General features: G+C 39.4%; 2 protein-coding genes across 3 annotated transcripts in view; one reads left to right on the plus strand and one right to left on the minus strand.

Annotated features, from left to right (window-relative positions):
• LOC138012549 (SWI/SNF complex subunit SMARCC2-like) overlaps positions 1-16,488 on the minus strand; it is a 32,727-nt gene extending 16,239 nt beyond the window's left edge. Inside the window, exons 1-20 of the mRNA XM_068859353.1 lie at positions 16,152-16,488; positions 15,903-15,974; positions 15,329-15,379; positions 14,767-14,852; positions 14,517-14,598; positions 13,803-13,895; positions 9,109-9,178; positions 8,336-8,405; positions 7,025-7,100; positions 6,608-6,694; positions 5,919-5,949; positions 5,583-5,629; positions 5,455-5,476; positions 5,204-5,264; positions 4,999-5,052; positions 4,754-4,799; positions 4,120-4,150; positions 3,815-3,883; positions 2,333-2,391; positions 1,030-1,211 (exon numbers count right to left, since the gene is read on the minus strand). Coding sequence (XP_068715454.1) covers positions 1,030-1,211; positions 2,333-2,391; positions 3,815-3,883; positions 4,120-4,150; positions 4,754-4,799; positions 4,999-5,052; positions 5,204-5,264; positions 5,455-5,476; positions 5,583-5,629; positions 5,919-5,949; positions 6,608-6,694; positions 7,025-7,100; positions 8,336-8,405; positions 9,109-9,178; positions 13,803-13,895; positions 14,517-14,598; positions 14,767-14,852; positions 15,329-15,379; positions 15,903-15,974; positions 16,152-16,262 — 1,400 coding nt within the window. The 5' untranslated portion in view covers positions 16,263-16,488. The remainder of the gene's footprint in view (positions 1-1,029; positions 1,212-2,332; positions 2,392-3,814; positions 3,884-4,119; positions 4,151-4,753; positions 4,800-4,998; positions 5,053-5,203; positions 5,265-5,454; positions 5,477-5,582; positions 5,630-5,918; positions 5,950-6,607; positions 6,695-7,024; positions 7,101-8,335; positions 8,406-9,108; positions 9,179-13,802; positions 13,896-14,516; positions 14,599-14,766; positions 14,853-15,328; positions 15,380-15,902; positions 15,975-16,151) is intronic.
• A 90-nt stretch (positions 16,489-16,578) lies between these two features.
• The window catches only part of LOC138012548 (condensin-2 complex subunit G2-like), an 81,831-nt gene continuing 73,409 nt past the window's right edge, over positions 16,579-25,000 (plus strand). For both annotated transcript variants that reach the window (XM_068859352.1, XM_068859351.1), the window contains exons 1-4: positions 16,579-16,728; positions 19,821-19,988; positions 20,920-21,046; positions 21,866-21,935. In XM_068859352.1, coding sequence (XP_068715453.1) covers positions 16,651-16,728; positions 19,821-19,988; positions 20,920-21,046; positions 21,866-21,935 — 443 coding nt within the window. In that variant the 5' untranslated portion in view covers positions 16,579-16,650. The remainder of the gene's footprint in view (positions 16,729-19,820; positions 19,989-20,919; positions 21,047-21,865; positions 21,936-25,000) is intronic.

Below are 25,000 nucleotides of genomic sequence, written 5' to 3' on the forward strand. Positions count from 1 at the left end.
AAGTTGACGAACCAAACCAACCGAAAACGGTTTTTCGCCAATAGAACACGAAAAAATTGAAGCAACTCAGCGGGCCGGAATTCTAAATCCTCGAATTTGATTGGCTAATGGGGTGCTCGCAACCGGTTCACCCTTTTAAGATCCGGAAATTGAAATTGTTGTGAAAGTTTGCAAACAAAGGCAACAGTTACTCCTAAACAACTGGATTCAGACGAAAGTGTACTCAGTGAAAGTGAAATCCAGACGTTGAAACTTCCAATGAAACGACGGCTTTAAAAAAACGACAGCTATCAAACGAACAAAAAATTATAAATGAGTCACTTACCGGTCTTGGTCAGTCCGTATGTGGGAAAAAACCCTACCATTGATCTTGAGCAGGGTTCTCAGCCCTCGGTCTCGGGCACGGTTTTCTCCCCATACGGACCTCCCTTCCGGTGAATAACGTACATTTATCATATGACCCGTACGGCCCCGCGCGCGCTTTCACTACAAAACTATTGAGAAAATCCCCGTATGAGGGCCGTACGCGATGGCGCGAGCAGGGCCGGAAAAAGCCGTCCGGCCCTGCTAGGATCGCGTACGGCCCTCATACGGGGATTTTCTCAATAGTTTTGCAATGAAAGCGCGCGCGAGATGCGAACTAAAACAACTTTGTTGCAATTGCTATATAAATCCCGACTTTTCGGTCAAAATGAGCGACGTCAGTGAACATTCTGAATTTTGTTACCCGGAAAAAAAAAAAGGAAAAAGCGCGGTGGTCATATGATAAAATGCTTATTGACTGAGTTAGGTCGGGCCGGACGGGAAAATATTTGGCCCGAGGTCATAGCGCACGGACCTCGCTGCACTCGGTCCGTACGCCATGACCTCGGGCCAAATATTTTCCCGTCCGGCCCTCCAACTCAGTCAATAAGTACATAGTATTTACCGTCTATCGAAACAATTTCACAATGTCACAATCGTACCAGTTGCACCTAGGCTTTTGGAAAGGGTTATTTTAATGGCAAAATTACACCAGTAAGCAAGCACCTGTTGTAGTCAAACCAGGAAGCATAACTTGGGATGATGATGTGATGAGTCTGTTCTGTCAAGTTATCGTCATGTGGTTCTGCGTCTGGTATGCTGAGTGGTTCTTTGAATATTCCATCCTTCTGTTGACTGGATGAAGGCGAAGTGGGAGCCGATTGCTCCGTGCTTTCTTCCGCCTGTTCCTTGTGAGAGAAAAATTACAATAAACGAGTGATAGTTTCAAGTTATGATTATACCGTCCGTAAATTTATACCACCCAACAGATATAGGTACCAAGCTCATAACCTTAAGGTGGAGTGACAAGGGAAACGAAAACGATAGGAAACAATAGATTAAATGAACGCTCCATACGTGCGTTTTACATTTTGCTCCATATCTTTGCCGCTCTCATCTTCACAACGCCTTGAACTGATCCAGTTTGAAAAGATCAAAACCAGGGGACGCGAGCTTCCAATTTTCCCTGTTAACATCCACCCGACTTGTACCAAGTTTATTCCCGGAAACCAGCAGCCCATGACTAGGAGCGAACAAGAGCCATGCATGTATATTCCTGGCACAGCTTTTTCACAGACCAACTTAGTTTAGTTTGAATTTCCCGCGAATGAGACTCCCGCAGGAGCCCGATGACCAATCACAAGCAAATACCTTGACGTCATAGCGCCCCATAACCGGAACTGCCTCTGCTTTTTTTTTCCGGAAGAGGTAGTCTAAAAATATACCGGTCTGTAAAAATGCCATGCCATAGGCTTAGTATGGGAGTCCCATTCTCCCCATCCTAAAAATTAAACGATACTTTCCTTATTACTAGCCTGCAAACGACGTATTTCCGGCGAGCGCTGGAAATTCGTCTGCGTTCGCAGGCAACGGTTGGACTGGATATAGCATGAAATGGAGGCTAATGCGGGCAAATTAATTTGCATTTGAAAAGATTTGCCCGCAATAGCCTCCATTTCATGCTAGATCCGGTCTAGACAACGCTGTACGTATCAACCTCGCGTCAATTTGTCACGCAATGTAATAGCCAATCAGGAACGCACATTTTGGGAAATAAACTAATTATATTGCGAGAAAGTTATAGACAACGCTTGCTCGTTATTTGTGGCATGATTTTGCCTACGCTCTGAAATAAAAACTTTCTTTAGAGTTGAATATGTCCACAACATTTTGACCACTGTGATGACGAATATCATTGTCGATAAGACAACGCTGAACCACTTTCGATTTGTTAAATGTACTATTGTGTGGAATTCCGAGAATAAATGATGAGACGATTGTAGTGAGATGGGGAATAGTGGACATTTACTTGTGTATCCATTTGGCTTCCTGATTCTCCCTCATCTCCATCACCTTCCTCTGGTTTCCCTAAAAAGTTTAAACAAAAAGAAATAAACAAACAATGAAATCAGTGAATACATCGATCACTTTAAATCAATTAATCAATGAACGAACATCTTTCCAACAGCAGAAGAAAAAAATTGGAGTAGATAAACTGTAAGACGGTCGTTTGATAACTGGCAACACAGCACTTGGCAACAGTGTGCGACAACACAGAAAAACTGAAATCCACTTTTCACGCGGAAATTTGGCTCAAAGATCCGTTTAAAGGAAGGCTTCTATAACCCACGAACCATGCCGCCTTATAGAAGGTTCTAAATTTAGTAAAATTCCAGTCAACTACATGTATATCGTCTTTCACTGCCAATGATGATCAATGACGCAGGATGGGTCAATAAGTCAAATTAAACGTTACGATTGGTTGATTGCGTTTCACTTTGTTTATTGGTTTCTTTCTCTAAGGTCCGCTTCAAACGTCGCATTTCACATGTGCCGAATCTAATGCAAATGAGCGAAAACAACAGATTTTTCTCATTTGCATTAGATTCGGCACATGTAAAATGCGACGTTTAAAACGGGCCTAACGTTCCGTCCATGTTTGTTGAAAGGCGAACTTCATACCCTGCAAAAAATTACTTTTGAAAGTCGACATACGGACATCAGTTTCCTTGCCGGTATAATCTCTCACTTACAGCAAATAATACGTTTAATGTCCAGTAAAACGTAAGAAGATCAGATGTCGTTTGTCCTAAGGCCGAAGTGGTGAAAAGCATGGCTCAATCCATGAGATTACGTCACAGACTGCTGTGCAATTCCCCATTTCTTCCTTTTTTCTTCCTATGGGGTACAGGACTGCCGATTTTCACAACTTTACAAAAATTGTGCGGCCTTAGGGGCGAAATAGTGATGACAATCGACTTTTGTGAAACCAAAAATACTGAGCTTAAGGTCGTTTTCCAGCAATCATGGAATTACTCTTCTAACTAAAAAACTCTATCAAAATTAATTTTAATGATAAACTAAAATGTGCCGCTTCAACAGTCATGTTAACCCTATCTATTATATGGCAAGCAATCCTCAGGCTCAGTGAAGCACTGGGATTGGCTGGTTTTTATTAGGGAAATTAAACAGTCCGTTTCCGTATTTTTTTCTCTATCCCGGTAAATTCAAGTTGAGAGAAACACAAAGTTTGATTTTTTCATCACAACAGTACAATCATTGCAAGTTGAATTTAGTTTTACGTGTAAAACGTTACCGTTCAAAGTTCAATGATGGAAGACGAAGAAATTTTACGAACATTCACCATCCAGTGTCTGATCGCAATCAAAGAAACGATGTCTTATAATAAACAAGCCTCACTTGCTCGGGACAGTACAGGGATATTGACCCTCGGTCTTTGTGTATGGACCTTGCGCTCCGTTAGTAAGAGGTTATTACTTTCATATATTACCTGATTCTGAGATGTCTGTTAACGAGTTTCCTTTCATTGGCTGTAAATCAATTTCTTTTCCCTTTGAAGCTGTATGGAAGCAAACGTTGAAAATACATTGTGTAAACCCAGCTCATTGCAATGCAAACTCAATGACACATTTAAATGCATTGACTTGATGGTAATTTGAACGTCATGTCCACTCAAAGGAACAAAATAAATGATTGTCAATAAACTAAACCCCGCTTACTTTAATCCAGTCTGCAGATTTAACCCAGTGAAAGTGACAAGCAAAATTTACGTGTATTCAAGTCGAGTTTCCTCACCTGAAGCAGTAGAAGTCGTGACTTCCTCAACCTGGACACAAACAAAAATTCCAACAATAAGCATGAGTGTTGTACATATAAACAACCAACACATACTAATTCTCTACCAACGATACTACTTCTTCGTGTGAAACGGACAAAGCTTATAGATGTACATGTACACTGTACAGTACCCACCCTGTGTACTGTACGCATTCAAAGGGCATTTTTCCAACTAAAGGCAGTCGGACTACTATCCCAGCAAAAGTATCACAGATAAAGGAATTTTGAATAAACCTGTCTGGAAGATGTGTCTTGCACAAAATAGTACTTGGGCAGAGTTTTAAAGTCACTGGAAACAACCAGTACAATGTAGTTCTGTTCGACACCATAGAACGAACTTTAATGCGACAATATGACGTTGAGAGACCAAGAGCGTCGGTAAAACAACGAGTTTAATTGGCAAAGGCAGTGGCTTTTCGTGCCCTTTATGTCAATTTACATTTTGGCACGTGAATTTCTTTGCTTAGTACGTTCCTCAAAGCAACTGTCTAACGTGGACAAATTGGAGGCTACCGTAAGTGGTCCAAAAAGAGTTTTAAAAAAAAACCTGGATGTCATTTTTTTGCTAATGCATTATTTTCCATGTCCTTACATTGGGAATTGGAGATGGATTTGGAAGATCCTTCGTTGCATCGTCACTAAAAGCACAACAAATTAATGTTATTCATTTATCAGTATTAAAACTGTACATCAATCTTTCCAATTTTCATTGTTATTAAGATAATTATAACAAACCTTGGTCCCACATTCAACCGACATGGACATGTCTTTTGCAGGCAAATAAATATGGTTCAAGTTGTAACTGCAAGACATTTGATTTTGCAGTGCACAGTCTACCTGTCATTGTCTTCCTCTTTTCCTGTCTTCTTCTTTGGATTTGGTGGTGCCCCACTGTCGGCAAAAAAGAGCAAGAAACATTGTACATGTATGTACAAAATGTAAATCATCATGATGGATAATTTTGATGTTTCCATCAAGTTAATGGATTCATAAAACTACTGTAGTTCGAAATATTAATGATCAATATCAATTGACAACTTACAGCTTCTTTTTCTTTTTCTGGTCTGGTGAAGGAGATCTCTTTCTCTTCTTTAACAGCTTTCCTTCATTTCCCGAAAATGAGGGAAAATAATATTAATAAAATAATTATTGTCTTAATAATTTTTATTTCCTTTTTTTCAAAGCACTGGCATTCTCTTAACTCATGTGACAATCAAAGAGTTCTTAACTGACAATGTAACCCATAAAACTCATTGTTATTAATGGAAAAAACAAACTAAAGAAAGAAATTACCTCCATCTGGGCTGCTGGGTAGCTGAGAAGTAAAGAAAAAAAAATATCTGTTGATATTGTGGCAATTCTTAGTGGACTTTTACTGTACCTGTACTTGAAAATGAATTTAAAATAAAATTCTTTCATACTTCATCAGAACTTGCTCCTGTTCTTAAGCTCTTCCTTCTTGTTTTTCCTGTTAACACAAATTAATGTATGTGTATTTTAATGTTATTCGCACGTACAACAGAATAAGCTTCATGCCACAGTTTGCCACTACAGGCAAAGTAGCTTCACTACACAGCTTTATTTTGAAGACACATGTTCTCTAGCTGCTGCTCAAAATTTTTAAAAGAACAACTTGTACAGTATTCCTTTGGCTTGGAATCAAATTTGCCGGCCAGGATTGGAAAGTGAAAAAGACCTGAACCATGCTTGAATGGTAATTCAGTCAGGCAATAATAAAAAAGACCCAAAGCACTGACCTAAAGCTGGGGAAGTTTCTCTTTTATTTCCCTGAAATGAAAAATATAACAGCAAAAAACAAAGCTTGATTACAATCAAGTAGGATGAATTAAAAACAAATGGAAATGGAATGGAGGGTGATGGGGAAGGGAGGGACAAAATAAGGAGGAAAAAATACTGTATGGTGATGAAGGGGGCAGGAATGAAGAGGGAGGAGATGGGACGAAAAAGGCACAATTGAGGAGCAGGAGAATCAAGGAGAGGTACGCGTAGGCACCGAAGCTGGAGGAAGGGACAATAAATGAGGAAGCAGCATGCTCAAGGTGAAAGCAAGAGCAGGGCATAGCCAAGAGACAAAGATAGTTTAACTAAACATGTACATAAGCAGATAATAAATTTTAAATTATTAGAGACTGGGATACAGAGAAAAATAATTAAAGGGCACAAGGCAAAGGACACCAGAAAAGACGGGTACTGAGTCTTAAGAGGCCCTCCAATTTCACATCGAAATGTTATTCAGGATGATTTCTTTGGGTAAAAACAAATGGAAATAAAATGAAAATAAAGAGTATTATAATAACCTTAACAGACATAATTATTATGTCTGTTTTTGATGAAATAATGTCAAAGAAAAAAAGGAAGAAAAAACAGGTTTTAGCTACAGTAAATGGCTACAGAGATAATCATCTGCATAAATGAAATCACTTACACTTCCATCAGTATCTGCTAATTCATAGTCCTCCTCATTCATCCATTCATTAAACACATCAAGGTCCGTCAGCCAGCGGGCATTAACCTAAAGTTACAGAAAAGAAGTCCAGATCTTCTGTCCAATTATTAAAAGAACAACATAAATATGATAAAGTTCTTCATTGTAAATATGAGAAAGCAGGACTGAGGGGAAATGCAAGGCTTAGATAATTCATGTTCATGTACTGTACTGTATGTGTTCTAATCATAATAATAGGCATCTGCCAGATGGCACCATCTAAGCACCCACTGAGCTACATTTGTAAATATTCTAAGAAAAAGCTTATACATTATCCCTGACTCCTTTTTTGAGCATACATGTATAACTGAAATATACATGTACATGTAGGCTTTCTTTTCAAGAATCCTGTCTTACCTGCCAAGGTCCCTGGTGTTGGGGCTCAGGTTGAGGCTCATCTTCAATATCATTGGCTGGAACCCATGTGTCATAACTAGTAAAAGGTAAGGAAAGGTTGGGGTGTGGTTACTGTACTATGACATCCAAAGTGGCCTAACCTGCCCAGATTTCGTATTTTACTCTGTCTAACGCCAGCCGATTTTACTCGTCAATGGGGAACCCCTGGGAGTCAATGAAATGGTTACATTATTCGATTAACTAATAATTCATTAAAACCATTTCACTCCTGAACCGGCCTAAACTGGCCATAGTATTTTACTCTGTCTAACGCCAGCCGATTTTACTCGTCAATGGAGAACCCCCAGGAGTCAATGGGTTAAAAGCACATAAAATGTGATGAATATACTGTACACTGTACATTCCACACAATTTACGTAAATGTACACTTCATGTTCCATTGTTTTTTTGTATTTGAACGTCTCATGCAAATTGCAACAAAAAATTAATAAAATCAACACACATTGATAATCAGAGATGATGCTACATGTTAAATAATAACTTTTAAAACATTCATGTTGTTTTGTATCAGGTGACAGTACAAACTCAGCTTTGCTTTACATACAAACTTAATTTGAAATAAAAGTAAAATGTGATACATGTGTGACTTCAAACGGGAAAACGTACATTAACGTTTTAACGTTAAACAGACAAAACTAACGGCTAACTAACGGACGGGTAATGGAAGCTAACAGTACCTAACGGTATGCTAACGCTTTTACAGGCACCGCTAATGGTTTGCAAAGTCATGCTAACGCATTGCTACAAGCGTTTAACGGTTAAGTTAGTTCGACTAACAAGCGCTTAAAATGGTCAGCTAGTGAATGGCTAGAGGGGTTAGATGGTTAGTGTAAACTTTATCATGTCAAAACAGGAGATCAGTAGATCCATAAACAGATGAGGTAATAGTAACTCAATAAAACTACACCTGGAACTGTTATCCGATACTTACACACGTACATGTAGCACTGTAGGAGCGACATCTCCTTTAATAATACATGTACTTAATGATTACGGTACTCAATAAAAGAAGATACAGTGTAAATGCAATAAGAACCTCTTCTCCAAAAATATATTAAAAACAGAAACATGCCCTGTACAACAGGGCATGTTTCCAGCACCAATTTCTTGAGTGGCAGGTACCGTAAAATCCTAAATTTTGCTGCTGTGGCTGAGTCAGATAAGACGAATTTTAATGTACATGCAATATTATTTATCCTACTGTGTGTTGAAAACAATGATATTTCCAAATTCAAGCTATTTCATTCATACCTGTCAGGGTAATACCACCAATGAACAAGAACCTGTTTGTCCTGTTTCAGCAGTGGCCGCAACCATTCCTCTGAGAGAAAATTCAAGACCAATAAAATCAAAGCATTGCCATTAAAATAAAGTGATGTTCTGGACAACCTTGCCTGAAAATGTGGTAAAGGTAATAATTTATGATGATGATGATGATGATGATGATGATGAGAGGAATGGAAAGGGTTGGATCCTCCATACTGACTCCAAACAAACTCTGCCTTGTCTGGAGAAAGGATTTGTACATTTCCTCAGCAAGGTGTCATGCACAAATTTTTATGTTCATGCTTTTACATGTACATGCAGCTTTCTGCTTACACGTATCATACAGTACAGTACTAGACATTGTAACTACTGCAGATAGATATATTGCAAAAACATTAACCAAGTTACATTTACCGATATGGGACAAAAACAATTCTTAAGGAGAAGCCAATAGTTTGTAAGTTACAGCAATGTTTAAGCCCTTTCCTGCTCCACTGTAAAAGTAAATCATCTGGTTTTGATTCAAAAGTATCAACTTGACACAGGAAAGGGAGATACATACAAGTTGTTAGCCATTCCTTGCTAAAGAGGTCCCCTATAGCATCGATGATTACAACCACTCAACAATATCCAGAGCAAAATGTTTTGGCATTATACAGTAGTCAAGTACATGTACATTGTAAATTTAAAGGTTTAAATTATGCCGTTATTAAGTAGCACCCAAAAATCATACTAATAGGCAATCAGTGATTTGTTACCTTCTGGAAAAGGTGGAGGAGGTTCATACACAACATGAGTTGCAGTAGATCTATCATCTGTGATGGCACCCTGAAAGAAGGTTTACAAAAGAGAAGACAACTTGAATAATAATAATGACAGTATTAAAATAAAAACTAAAAATAACACCATGATCATAATAATAATAGTAATAATAAAAATAACAAGTTCCGACTTTCTACAAAGAGAACCACCTCCAAGGAGATGGTATTCAAAGTCTGAAGGCATCATCTTCTCAAGGATTAGGGACTGGCCCCAATGACAGCGGAGGCCTGCATTCATCCCAACACAATCAGAATCTTGAGATCTTTCCAACTGACCAGACCCCACAGCCAAAGAACCAACCACCATTGGCAGAATCGTGATCGACATCAGATGCAGCATCTTCCTGATTTCCTTTGCCACAGGACTGTAGTTGGTGATTTTCTCGTCTTCTTTAATCACCACATTCCTAGTCCACTGCTCCAAGAAATTGGCAAACATCAGTCTACTCCTAAGCCTGCTTGACCCACCACAGGAACATCTGGATGATTATGTTCCACCTTCTGTGTTGTCTCAATGCTCCTATCCCACCAGATCTCCACAATCCCATACCGCAACACCCTCAAGCTCACCTTATACGCAACCTCCTAATACAAAACATCATCAGGCCTCAGTTGTTCAACAGGTGGATACGCTATCTAACTAATAAATCACCATCCAGCGGATAAACACCCGCAAAACCAATTGACTTATCCAGTGGATAGCTCTACCCACCCCTCAAGCAAATGGGGCCAGTACACCCTCAAACCCATCCCATTGTACCTCCGCCAATAATGCCCCAAACCAGTGTAATCACTTGCCATGTGCCAACCTACTGTACTCCACTTCCTTGCCAAACTCTGCACTTTGGAAAAACATCCTCCTTCTCAACAGTGGTCTGAAAAAACCTTGGTAGCAAAGCCTGCTCCTGAGCAGCAAAAACATACTCCTCCATGCTTTTTTTCCAAAATACCCACCTCTAAGCCACTGCCAAGACCTCTCATCAGCCACTTCACTGAAATCCCTCATAAACTTCCCATACAACCTCTTTTCTGAAAAATGTCTCCTTCCTTCCTTTCTCCATCCACTCTGTGTATTTGTTCTTTGTTTATCCCACCTACAACATCCACTTGTCACTTGCCTTGACATATCCAAACAGACAAAGTTCCTCCTTCTTCGCACATTCATACACACTGATCAATCTCCTCTCATCATCATGCTTCTTCATATACAATCTCACTCTTGTGGAATGCCCTCAAACAGTGTCAATCTCTTCCTCGTCTCCAAATCCATTGCCCTCAGTCCAATCCAACGTCCCTGCACTGTACATGTACCTACATGTAACAACATCATCCTAAAGCCCAAGCATTTATTGCCCCAATAAAATATCCAACATACAACTTCAACCTCGCCACCAGTTACAGTCTGCCCAAATACTCCTTCCTGACCTTCTCCTTCATCTTCTTCTGCATAATATCTGCACCCTCCAACACACCCTCTAACCCTAACCCTAAACCTACCATTATCATCAATCTCATCCATCACTCGAAAACACAGTTCCGTTACAACAAACCTTCATTCTCTTCTTCAACCCTAACACAGCTTACTTGTCCAGCCCAAACTCCATCCCTAAGTCCCATGAAAAAAAAACCTCTGGCAACTGGTCAATCAAAGTATCCAGCCCTTCCTTACAGCTTCAGATCATCCAGAAACAACAAATGGTTGATCAACCTCTGATCCTTGCCAAGCTTGTACCCAACGTTCTCCCTTTTAAACAACCTGGTGAGAGGGATCATCGCGAGAACAAACACCCAACACTTCCCTATTTGGCATAAACACAGTTTTCTAATAGCTCACAGACCCTTCAAATTGTCAGCCACTTTCACCATTTCAACAATCCACGAATGGAGAATTGTATCATAGGCCTTCCGATAATCTAGCCACCCCATCGTGAAACAACTTTCTTCACCTGTGCCTGCCTTAACACTGCCTTGTCTATCAAGAACTGATATTAATACCCTACGACCTCTTCCCACACCTCTTCTGCTGATCCAGACTCCACTGAGACCCCTGTGAGTTGCTTCCACATCAACAGCAAACATGCAATAATTGGTGTGTATTTGCTAGCCAATTTTCTCTTGGCACGATCCTCCTATATCAACACCATCCTCCCCCTTAACATCTACTCCAGCACCTCCCCAGTGTGCAAACAACCCTGCAAACTCTCTGAAATCAACCCATGTACAGTAATGGCTTAAATCTCTCAAAAATAACCTCCTTACACCATCTGAACCTGGAGCCTTCCAACTTGGCATCTTGAAGTTCCGCATCCCATTTGCCACATCCATGACTCTAAACTTCACTTCCTCGTGCTTCTCCATATTACCAATCCTGTCCATCACTTCGTCCAACATACTAACATCCCTGTTTTATCTGTTCTCCACAAACCAAATTCCATTCCAGAAACGTGTTGCCTTGCCCCCACAACTCCTTGTACAACTGATTATTTGTGAACACGGTGTTGTCTAATCTTCATTTTAATCTCTTACCCTTTGCTCACCACAAGAGATCTTGGTATGAGATAAACCTTCACTCACTTGTCTGCAGACCACCAAAATTCCATGCTCCCAGATTGGATCTTCCTCTTCATCAACAAACTCACCACAATGTACCGTCCCCTTCTTGACAACCTGGCACCTCCTATTCAACCAATACAGAGTACATAACTTTCCTCCCGATCACAGTCCACTTCCTCATGGCATCAACCCTTTCCAAATCCTGCCACCATTCCATGATGCTCTTCTTGAGTTACCTTTCTTCCTCCCCACCAGCTCCAACCTGTTCGCAACTACATATGACCCAGTATACAAAATCCTATTGCTCTTTAACACTGACATCCCATCTGTTACACTGTACAAGACTATGCATCAGCCCTCCCACAACTATTCCTTCTGCCTTGAGCCTTCAAATCAGGAACCTCAACCCACTCCTCACGACCAAAGACTGCCCTCATCTTCTGAAGTACACGTACAGTACCTCATTCTCCTCATTGCTCACTGTAATGGTTTCACGAAATTTCACGGCACGAATTCGACCACTTGTTGTGTACGCATAAAACTAGACTTTCACTGGTTCTGTTTTTTCTTCATCTGAGTATTATGGTCAACTGAAATTAATTTACAATCATAGCTCCATGAGATTTACGCGATATACAAGTTTAATCATCAGTCATGTGGTCGATCTGGCACATGACTACATACAATAGTCTCTTGACCTTTCAATGATCTTCGTACTAAATCACATCATTACGACGAGTACAATGATCACTTAAAAATCACTTACTAACGTTGGCGGGTTACAACGTGCCTTTCTAAATCCTTCATTCACAATCACAATTCCGTTTCACTATTCAATCACGTTTTCAAATCCAATAAAACTAATTCGACTAAAATCACGAGACTTATCAGGAAAAGCAAATTGTCAATCATCAGGAAACAAAACGAAAACGTCACTTCCGTTGCAGTAACACTCACCACTCTAAGACTGTCATTGTCAAGAAAAGTAACCAACTTCTCCACGACCATTTTGACCTCTCCATTGATGTTACCCAACTTCCCCTTACCATCCTGTCCTCCAGCCCTATCCTGGACCTCAACAACAAAACAATCTAACATCTCCACAATCACCTTGAACCCTCTGTCAATACCCTTGACCACCATGTCTTCCTTCTCTATCTCCACCTTCAGCAACCCCGAAATCTACCTTTCTCTCAGACACGTCTCTTTCATCTAAACAAATCATCCCACTCAGCTTCACCAATCACCATCACCATCACCGCCAATTTCATGCAATCTCATTCCTCACCATCTTCACAATCTCACCCCTTTCCCTCTCAGTCAAAAGATTATTCAGGTGGATGAGCTGGGTTCTTCCTGCACACTCAATCCTTTCTTGTCCCAAAAAGCCTTCACCACCTTTTTGATATACCCTCCAGTCTTCTTCCCACCACTGCTGACAAGACACACTCCCACAACAGCATTTCTTCTTCCCTCTCCTATCAGCCTGTCTATCTTTTCCTATCACACATAAACCTTATCACCTTTCATTGTCAAACCTTCACAGCCATTGGTCCCTCCCTTCCCACCATGATCAAAACTTTCAATTTCAATGGCCTGACACCCCAATGTAGCTTTCAAAAACAGCTCTTTCCTTGTCAATGGTGGTGTTCTGAGAAATGCCATTCAAGCCATTCAACAGTAACTTGCCAATCTCATCTCTCAGTTGTATGTTCAGTCCTCCCATCAAGGATATCCTGCCAATGGGACCACTAGGAGGAATAATTTATTATATCCACTGGCAATAACAACAAGAACAACAACAATAAAAATAATAGTAAGGAGGAGGAGAAGAAGAAGAAGAAGAAGAAGAAGAAGTAGAAGAAGAAGAAGAAGAAGAGGAAGAGGAAGAGGAAGAGGAGGAAGAAGAAGAAGAAGAAGAAGAAGAAAGAAGAAGAAGAAGAAGAAGAAGAAGAAGAAAAAGAAGAAGAAGCAGTGGAAGAAGATGGAAAAGAAAGATAATTAAACTATTATTTCATTTCAATATTATTATGCATGATTATTTTGTTATTGTATATTATCCAAAATACTGTACATACATTGTGCCTCTTAACAATATCCTTGAGCTTTGCTGCAAGTTTAGCTTCAATTTCAGGCGTTATAAACACTTGTGGGACAGTCAACAACTTTGCCTGTGGAAAAAATACATTTTACAGCTGTATGTAAAATCTTTCCTACTTTGTTGTTTGAATTGACACAAAGTTTAGTGCAGGAAATTTTGATTTGGATTTTTTACTTCATGCACAGTACATTGTACATGTAATAAGTTCAGCATGAACAAACAGAGAATTTTTTTCAAAGGCATAAAAATTAAAGCTTACAGTATGAAAACACTATGATTCTACATTAATACAATACTTGGGAAAATTCTAAGGCTTTTCATTCAAAGTCTGGACAGTAAGAAAAAGGTACTCATGCAGAGACTTTTTCACTTGCAAATTAGTTTTTGGTTTTAATTTGCTATAGGGTGGCATCTCAAACATCATTTTAAACACATACACTGTACTCAGAGCATCACGCATTTGACATAATGATAACAGCCCCTCATGCTGATTCTTACTTCATTGATCCAAATACATGTACATGTAAGTACACCATAGTAGACGCAATTGTGCAATTGTACATAATGTTCATTGTTATATAGCTGAAAATTTTCCCCCAACAGCGCACACTCTCATTGGTTACTTCAAGGTCACATGACATCTAACAATAAAACTGTTTCCCGCCAAAATACATGTAACAACAAAGGATACCTCTTTGAGTGCTTTCTCAATATTAAGGAAAAGTTCAACATTCCTATCCATACGTGAGGGAGACTGGAAGTCAAATCTTCTCCTAAAAATAAGAAAATTAAAGCAAATTTCAATTATTATAGTAATGTTATTAATTTTAGTCATTAAACCAAAAAATGTACAGTACATACACCATAAAAAGCTCAGCCATACATAAACATTCAAGTTCAACTTTTTGGAGAATTGTCCAAGTTAAAACAAGGAAACATACCATCCTTGTTCCATTTTTGTCTTGAATACACTTGCAAGAATAACACAGAGACTTCCTCCAGAGGAGAAATCCATGAACATCTTCATCTACAACCCAAACGATCACATAAATTACCAGTGCAGTTCAAAATACTTATTATTGCCATAAATTAAGTGACTTCAAGTATGAAATTCAATTCAGGTCAAAATGATTTCAATGTAAATTTAAGTTCAATATTATTCTTAGTTTCTAATCCATGTTCAAAATAATTAATATTATGTTTGGGACAAGGCCGAATTAATATTATAACTCAAACTAATTTGGAAATAACTCTATCCCAAATTTCACTTTGAACACAAAAAGGACGCAGCTTGCTTTTCCCAGAGTCTTCATATTGTAAATTAAGTATTTAAGTTGTTTTTTGTTTATTAGTGGGCAAAACAATGACCTGTGACATGTGACCTCAGATTGTATCTGTCAGGTTACCATAACTACAGCTACATGTACATGTATTAAGATTATCATTTATAGGGTATTGTGCCACGGTCTGTTGATATACACTGTACATGTATACTTAACTTACCGGTAGTTTTGTTAGAAGGGCTTGCTTGCTAACATCCTTACCAAAGTTATCCTATAGAAAAAATGAAGGCATTTGAATAATTGTTCTTTAACTCTGATTCCTGATAATTTCTCTTGATTGATCAAGAAGTGGTAAAGCATTGTTGAAGGTGCTCTTTTGTGTCAGTGGTTGACACATTGACTCATCCAGAAAGAACGTATGTAAACAACAAAAGAAAGAGAAATCATTAATTATTATTATATAGCTGAAATTGAATTTGAGAGAAGTGATCCCTGCACTTCGATGGACACTTATTATTTAAATTGTCCAGCTATAGTAAGTGCAGTTCAAACATATCATTATTTTTCTTCAATTATAGATTTAGTTCAATTTGTTAAGTAAGCTTAATTTTTACGTGTAAACAATGGTGTCTTCCATGATCCCGGCCTCCTTTCACATTCAGTTCGTGTATCCACTAATCAAAACTGTGTGCAGTTCAAGGTACTCAAAAAAGAATCTGAAGTATTCTTAACTGACTTCCTTATAATTAAATTACCCACGAAATTATTATCTTTGTAAAATGGCCTTACTGTACCTCTTGAAACTGTAGTAATTGTGCAGTTAGTGAAGCTAAGGTCTTGTTCGTTGGAGGTTCCATTTGCACGTACTGCAAAAAAAAATTAAAGAACTTATAATGTAGGGCATCGATCCTGGAGACAGAGGCACGCTTTCAATCAGCTTGACAGCTACAGTGCAGCTACCATGTGTTCGAATGAGTCAATTAACAGGCGGTCAGCACTCGACCACTGCTGATAAACAGGGGCTTTAGGTGAACAAATATTACCTTTTTACAGTTTTTTAGAAGGTACTGTTTCACTGGCTCAAAAAGAGACACAGTCTCAGCCGATTCATAGTATTTCCAGTCCGGAGCGCCATCCTTCTTGCGAGCCGCCATTTTGATTTCTTTGTCTTGAAGATCTCTTGAAAAAGCATGAGCTCGATTTATGCACACTGTAGCGTCCTCAATAGAAACAAACGAAGAATGGCTTTACTGAAACGTGCAGCGTCTATTTTCCCTCTTTTTCTACCTTTTTCCACTTCATCACTCCAATTTGAAGATCAACGTAAAATAGCATTTTTTTTAAAGCGGGAGGTATCCCCTTGCTTTTCCAAATTAAGACATTTCCTGTGCTCGTAAATGGGTGGAAATATACAACACAAAATGAGACTGGAACTAGAATTCTTACTCACGTGATTTGTCAAGAAAAAAGGGCGCGCTTTTTGCTGAATTTGTTGTGGTCCATTTTAACCATCGAGTTCCTGTTTACTGGGAATTTTAAGCCATGAATTTACGTCAAGAATTTCTGAAATCTGTTGAGCAGGATTCACCAACAACCTTTCTTGTCTTTATGGAAAAGCACGTGAGTGGATTGCATTTTAAAGGATCAGGGACAAATACTAAATTTGACGACGCATTAATTTAATTTGGTGGGCTGCAGATTTTTTTTTCGCAGAACGCCGAACGCCAAACTCAGCTCCGAACGCTATAGAATCGGTACATATTTGACGGTAATGTAATAACTGTACTTATAAATATACAAAACAACAACTAAAAGCTAACAATTTTAGAAATCGGCGTTTAGACCTAATCACTGCAGACATGCAATACCACGATTGAAAGCTAATTATTCGGCGTTCTGCAAAATACCCCAACCCTTCGTGTGCAGTTTGAGAAGAGGAGAAAAGCATTACTATCCAGTGTGAAAAAATCCCGAGTTGGATTGAGATCGACGTAAACTCAGCCAGTTGTGTCCTCTTATTTAATTAATCTGAGGTCGTTTTCGGGATTCAACCCATCCAGTGTAATAATCGAAAGATCAATTATTTATAGGGAAGATATCTGTTTACAAACAGTCTTTTTGTTCTCTAAATGTGCCAAACTTGAGAACAAAAGAATATCAAATCCTTTTTTTCAAAAGGCGAAGAGGCTCCGGTTGGCACATTAATAACAGGGGGTGATGTCAATGATATCTTCAATTAATTAATTGGCTAGATTCCAGAATACACTGCCACTAAAATCTAGAGATTAAAAACCTGCTCCCGCAGTCATCTTATTTGCATATGGTTTTTGCCAGACTGTTGAAGAGTTAACTGATTTGAGTGTAATGTGAACTGCTAAGTTTCTAGCCCATATGAACCATGTGAGCGTTAGCCCTACTGATGGAAATGGGCCCACACAAGGACAGAGAAAAACTCTAACCAGGGCGGGAATTGAACCCACGGCCTTCAGGTTAGATCACTGCTCTACCGACTGAGCTACAAGGTCAGACATTACACTCAACAGTTAAGCCTGTTCAGATTTAAGTGCTTCACGGCCAACGTTTGCAAAAACGTAACCCTTCCTTGTACTTGTACATGTTGAAGAGTTACTCTGGCAGTCACACGGTCATCTCATAAGCATACAGTCTTCGCCAGACTTTTGCCGAGCTGCAAATGTACTCCTGCACTCATCAAAGTTGCATTTTACAGTTCGTTAACTACACTTTTTACGAGATTGCGTGAAGAATATAGCACTCGCTTTACTGATTAAGCCAAATCGCTCATTTCAGTGATTACACTTTGAGCACTCTTTTACAATTTTAGCTTTTGTTGCACAGTTTTGTTGTTCAGATTTAAGTGCTTCACGGCCAACGTTTGCAAAAAGGTAACCCTTCCTTGTACTTGTACATGTTGAAGAATTACTCCGGCAGTCACACGGTCATCTTATTGGCATACAGTTTTCCCCAGACTTTTGTGGAGCTGCGAATGTACTCCTGCACTCATCAAAGTTGCATTCTACAGTTCGGTTAACTTTTTACAAGATCGCGTGAAGAATATAGCACTCGTTTACTGATTAAGCCAAAGCGCTCATTTCAGTGATTATACTTTGAGCACTCTTTTACAATTTTGGCTTTTGTTGTACGGTTCGGTTAACTACACATTTTACAAGATCTTGTGAAATAATTATATAGCACTCGACTAAAAATTTTAGCTTTTATTTTACGGTTCAGTTTACTACACTTTTCGACTGCGTGACTGCAGGAGCACTAGTTATACACCCCCTGAATTCCTGTTAGATTACGACTGTGTGACTGTGGGACTGCGGTAGCACTAGTTATACACCCCCTAAATTCCACTGAGCTCTCGACTGCGGGACTGCGGGAGCACTAGTTATGCACCCCCCTGAATTCCTCTTAGCTTTCAACTGCGTGACTGCGGGAGTACTAGTTATACACCCCCTGAATTCCTGTTCGATTATGACTGTGGGACTGCGGTAGCACTAGGTATACACCCCCTAAATTCCACTTAGCTCTCGACTGCGGGACTGCGGGAACACTAGTTATACACCACCTGAATTCCTGTTAGATTACGACTGTGTGACTGTGGGACTGCGGTAGCACTAATTATACACCCCCTAAATTCCACTTATCTCTCGACTGCGGGAGCACTAGTTATGCACCCCCCTGAATTCCTCTTAGCTTTCAACTGCGTGACTGCTGGAGCACTAGTTATACACCCCCTGAATTCCTGTTACATTATGACTGTGACTGTGGGACTGCGGTAGCACTAGTTATACACCCCCTAAATTCTACTTACCTCTCAACTGCGGGAGCACTAGTTATGCACCCCCCTGAATTCCTCTTATAAAGCTTTCAACTGCGTGACTGCAGGAGCACTAGTTATACACCCCCTGAATTCCTATTAGATTACGACTGTGGGACTGCGGTAGCACTAATTATACACCCCCTAAATTTCACTTACAATGTAGCTCTCGACTGCGGGACTGCGGGAGCACTAGTTATGCACCCCCCTGAATTCCTCTTAGCTTTCAACTGCGTGACTGTGGGACTGCGGGAGCACTAGTTATACACCACCTGAAATCTGCTTAGCTTTCGAATGTGTGACTGCTGGAGCACTAGTTTAAATACACCCACGAAGTATTTAGAATTATGCGACTGCGGAAGTGCGGGAGCAGTACCTTTGTAGCGATCAAAAGTGGCGAGGTATTCTAGAATCGCTCCAATTAATCTACTAAAAGTACTTATTTACTACTGCAAGTGTACATACATGGAAAACATACAATACATACCGCAGGTACATGCATTGCATTGTTACTTGTAATTCATGTAATGAATCAACTCAGCCCCCAAAAGATTCCATACATAGGTGATGAACACGAAAAATTAATTTTTATCGCATCCTTGATTATATTTATTTAGAAATTTATTATCTGACTGTACATCTACTAATTTTAATTATACACATGAACAGGTGCAAGTACAGTAATCAATTTTGTCAAGAGAAAACAAAACTAAAAGTCTCTAACCACTGTTTAGAGTAACGTGTATCAAAAGCCAGTAACTTAACGCAAAGATTAACCTTAGAAAATCAGATAAAGTTAACTGATTATCTGAGTTGTGGTTCAGGTCATTGATTTACCATGTCTTTAAATTTTCATGAAAAATCATTGCAGAAATCAAGAAATGAATCCTTTGATGTTGGAGAGTTGCTACAAACCTTGCCGAAGAGGGAACATGAGAGGTTATGGACTGGACTCCGAGACTTGACTCAAAGGCTGATATTAGCAAATCCAGTCTCATCACAGGACAATGTGGATTCTGAAGATGAGCAAGAAACAGCGGTATGCTTTTTTTTCATTTACATTCTGTAAACCTCCAAAAATAAACCTAATGCTTAGAATTACTGTATTTGCCAAATTGTACATGTGTACATGTAGTTTCCATTATTAATCCACTATCATTACACTGTAGCTCATTTAACTTTGTGTCAACTTTTCAATTTTTCGTTAACTGGAGTCCAATTAAAAAATGATGCTTTCTAATAAACAATTGAACGCCGAGGGATAACCTGAGTGTTATATTGACCAGTCAGCATTATAGCATTGGAAAGTGATGCTTGTTGTGATAATGGTAGGCAGCTACAATTATACAATGTACATGTAGGTTGGTATTATAATTATCAATACAAATTATACTCATGTTTCGAACATAAATCCATGCTTGTACAATTTGAAAACAATAATTAAGAATTCTCATGCCTGCCAAACTGGAGATGTAACCTTGACCACTTTCAGTAGTTCTTGGGATCTTCGATCTTTGCCCGCTAACTTTTAAAGTGGATAAAATGGAGCCTTGTTGCATATTCAAGTGCAATTTTGCTCCCTCTGGACTAATTTTATGAGACTGGGTGAGTCAATGTTAGATGAAGCTATTAATTTTGCTATAAATTGTTATGGAATCTTGATCCCAGTTATAGCTTGTGTGCAAAGGCAGTGTGGTGAGGTGGTTAGGGTCTCTTGGCCATTGGCTGGGTATGGCACATGTATGCCCACTCTTAAACTATGTCCCCTGGTTTTTAAATAGTCAACTTGTCTCTTGCGACCTGACATCTTTCATGATGTTTTGTGGAAGGCCTGTAAACTACTATAGCCTGATAGATAAATGTACATGTACACTGTATGTGCCTTTCTGGTACAAGCAAGGGCGGTTATGTTATAATAATAATTTATTTTTTACTCATTTTCTTAAATCATTTTTTTTTGCCATTCTTAGGAGCAATGGTCAGTTCTGGTGTCAACCTTGGAAGGAGTAACAACAGTGGCCCTTGCTGCTTTAGCGACATCAGAGAAAACTGCACGCTCTTCGTTTGCTTTTTTAGAGATTGCTGTCACTCTTCACGGTACTTTTTTCTCTAATTATTATTACCTGGCACCGATTCAAAGCATACATGTAGCTCCATAAGACTTGGAAAGAAAGTAATCTTAAAGGTTGAAAATCTTACAACATTTTTAATAATTAAAAGTAAAAATTAATACATGTACATGTACACTAGTGTATTCTCACATACATGAATATTGAAACCAATTTAAGTCAAAAGCAAGCTGATGTTAGTGATACAAGAGGCAGGTCTTAGTTCAAAAACCTGACAAAGTGCAAGATCTGACCCACTAAACCAAGAGAAAGACTCTTGAAGATGTATAATTATAGCTAGATGTATTGACCCATTGTTATTGACCCTACAATTCCGTGTGACCAGCCAGATTTCATGTGAGTGGCCTACAGTATTTCTTAGTTGGAACAGTACGAAAGGTCATGTAAATGTAAGAATAATCAATCAGCAAATGTAAGTTGTAAATGTAATTCGCATTATTCAGGGGTTTCAATGACTTTTCAATTTTGAAGTACATGTAGATGCCTGGGCCTATTAATGTAAGCGACAGTCACTCTTGTCTTTTGCAAGGGATGAGTGAAAGTCAAGGAAGAGTAGCTGGCGGTGAGAGGCATATTTCTGACAACATACGGTAGACGGCAGTATACCTCTGGTGACCAGCTTCTAATGAAATCCATCATAATTATTGATGGAAGGGACATAGTTTTTGACTGCTTAACCCTTGACACCTCAAAACTCCAGTTGATGAGTAAAATTGTCTGGCTTTAGACAGAGTGAAATCTGTCAAGTCTCACTCCCAGACTCTCCTGTATTTTTTTTTTACTCTAGGTCTTTTGATGTTCCTACCTAAAGGAGCTGAAGCTTTGCAAAACAACATTGCACGGCTGTGTGAACTTTGGTGAGTAAATTATTAATTTAAAGACTACTAACCCATTGACTTCTGAACCCCCCCCCCCCCCCCCCCTCCCCCACCATTGATGAGTCCTGTAAAAAATTAATCACCTAATCATCTGGCATTAGACAGAGTAAAATTTTACTCCTAGGAGTGATTGGGTTAATTAATATTGCTAACAGGTGATTCATTTGGATTAATTGACACATTTAAAACACATGCATTTACATCAATCAATCCAATTTTGATCCGGGTTTATCCCCGTAAACGGGGGTGGCCGGATTTACCCCACTTTGTCAGCAATCTTTCTACATGTAACTCCCACTCTCCATCTCACTCAATTCATGGTGTCCTTTTTCTCCAAACCAACGCTCTTCCTCTCCATCTCCACTTGCGCCTTCCACGTCTTCTTTGGTTGTCCTCGCTTCCTCTTGCCCTTATCACTTTGAACTCCAACGCTTTTCTCAGAACATGCCCATCATCCCTCCTCCACACATGCCCGTACCATCTCACTCCATTTGCCTTTGCCATATGAACCACTGTTTCCTTCAATCCCAACATCTCCATCAGGTCCTCTGTCCTCTTTTTCTCCATCAGTTTTGCACAACACATTGCTCTCTCAGTCCTTCTCAAAATTGCTATCTCATTTTCCCTCAGACACTATGTCTCACTCCCATATAACATCGCCATTCTTACACAACTCTGATAATCCATTCCTTTCACCTTCAGCAAGAGCCTTTTTGAGTTCAGCAACTCTCCACATTCCCTGAACTTCACCCAGCCAATTCTTGTTCTTGCTGTCACCACGGCCTTGCCGCCACCACTTGCATTCACCCTATCCCCCAAATAACAGAAACCTCTCACTGTTTCCACCTCTTCACACAACATCACTGGTGTTTCTGGGGCCGGTTCCTGAAAAGTGTAATAACTCTATTCCAGGGATAAATGTGCCTTATTCCAGCACATTTATCCCCGAAATAGAGTTATTACACCTTTCAGGAACCGGCCCCAGGTAGTACATCATGTACTGTAATTGCTATTTTCCATTGCAAATTTAATTCCCAGAAAACTGGGAATTAATTTCACAATCATTATGGAAAATAGCCAATTACCACTTGATATTCAATTGTATTTTACAGTTCAAAGCAGGTAGTTCCAGGGAAATACATGTGATTCTTCTTGATTATTGTTTTCTACCCTTACGAAGAGATTCCCTATAGCTGTATGGTCCAAAATATCTGGCTAACTCTAATATTTTTTTTGGAAAACCCTAGGAATAATACAATTGCAGATTTTTTGACAAAAATTAATAATTCAAAGCCAGTTTGCATAATGTAGATCAAGGTTCCTTTTGCAAAGTAACATGTAAAAGTTGGAAACCAGAATTTTGGGAGAAATATTGACCCCTCGGGAAGAGGCAATACCTCGTCTTTGCCGCGGGTAGTGGTCACATGCCACCGAGGTATACAATTTTTTTTTCCCTTGGTAAAACCAAGGTGCAATTTGCCGAGGGAAAGAACAATGATCTGTTGCACTTGTCAAATAAGCAGTTAAGACTGTCAAATTTTAGATCTCATGGGGTGAAGAATCGATTTTTAATGCAAGAAATTGTAATCAAAATGTGAAAAGGGCTTGATTTATGTAAGGACTCAAATGTTATAATCTTGCCTTGGTTTGGTTTGCCAAACGAAATAAGTCGTTTTTAAATGAAACTGTAAGTCACTGAAGAGAGAAGCACAGACACTGCATTTTACCTTACGACACACTCATCCAAAAAAATTGGTTTCTGCCTTGAGCGGGACTCAAACCACGTCTCCCTGATTACCAGTCGGGCATGCTAAGCCACTACACCATCAAGGCCACCACGCTGGCAACGCAGCAGATTAATGGGGTGACTTAGCGGCGAGGGGAACCCTAAGGCCCAACTTTTCTTCACGTGAGTGTGTATCCTTGCCTCAATAACCCCAAATGGGACTTAAAACAAAGTCAGTGATTTCACAGCAATGAAAGGCTTTTACATGTACTTAGTATACTATCTGCTGCGTTGCCAGCGTGCATAGTGGCCTTGATGATGTAGCATGCCCAACTAGTAATCAGGGAGATGTGGGTTCGAGTCCCGCTCAAGGCAGAAACCAATTTTTCGGATGAGTGTCGGAAGGTTACCTGTTTCTTTTGTTAAGGTTTAGTCAAAATTGAAATGGTTTCAAAAAATTGTTTTAAAATGGTTCAGGCGAGGACGTTAAAACGGAACAGACTAATTCAAATTGGTTTTTTCAGGTCTGACAACAAATGATCTTGTGCCCCGTAGCAGAATGGTTTACTCAAAGAGGGCACGATTCGGCTAATTGCAAATGACTTAACTCACCGGCAAATGATTTCATCAATTGTCAAATGGTTTAATTAAGAGACGGGCAATCGATTCAGTGCAAAGTCAAATGGACAAGACAAGACTAGACTGAAATGGTTTAGTTAAAGACTGAAGGAATGGTTCAACTAGTTAAAAAACAACTTAACTCACCACTCACTGGCAAATAGTTTAATGGCCGGGCAAGTGATTCCGTGCAATGTCAAAAATTAATGGACAAGACAAGACTGAAATGGTTTAGTTATTTTAAAGAACGAATGGTTCAACTAATCAATGGACAACTAAACTCACCGGCAAAAAATGGTTCAATCAAGTGTCAAACGGTTTAATAGCCGGGCAAGGTCAAATGGACAAGTCAAGACTGAAATGATTTAGTTGATGGGGGGTTTGACACAAACCCGACAGGCTTTTTACTGTCTTGGTGAAATTGTTTTCTTCCTTGTTTTTTGAGAGCAGGCCTAAATGTAACTACAGTAAGGGCTAAATGTAACAGATTAATGATGTCCACAGCGTGAAGATAAACAAGATTAGGTCCTACAGCTGTATGTTCCATTTCAGAGTTGTCTTCTTGATAGCTTCACTCTATTTTTGTATGTGAAATGAAAACTATGTTGAAGTGGGGTTTCGTAGAGAATGTAGTCTCCTTTGCAGCCGTCTTTCGGGATGTCACACAACGAGCTTTGCATGACATCCTGACCACATGACT

The sequence above is a fragment of the Montipora foliosa genome, chromosome 8 (genome assembly GCF_036669935.1).
Source record: "Montipora foliosa isolate CH-2021 chromosome 8, ASM3666993v2, whole genome shotgun sequence".
In the NCBI taxonomy this organism is placed as follows: domain Eukaryota; kingdom Metazoa; phylum Cnidaria; class Anthozoa; order Scleractinia; family Acroporidae; genus Montipora; species Montipora foliosa.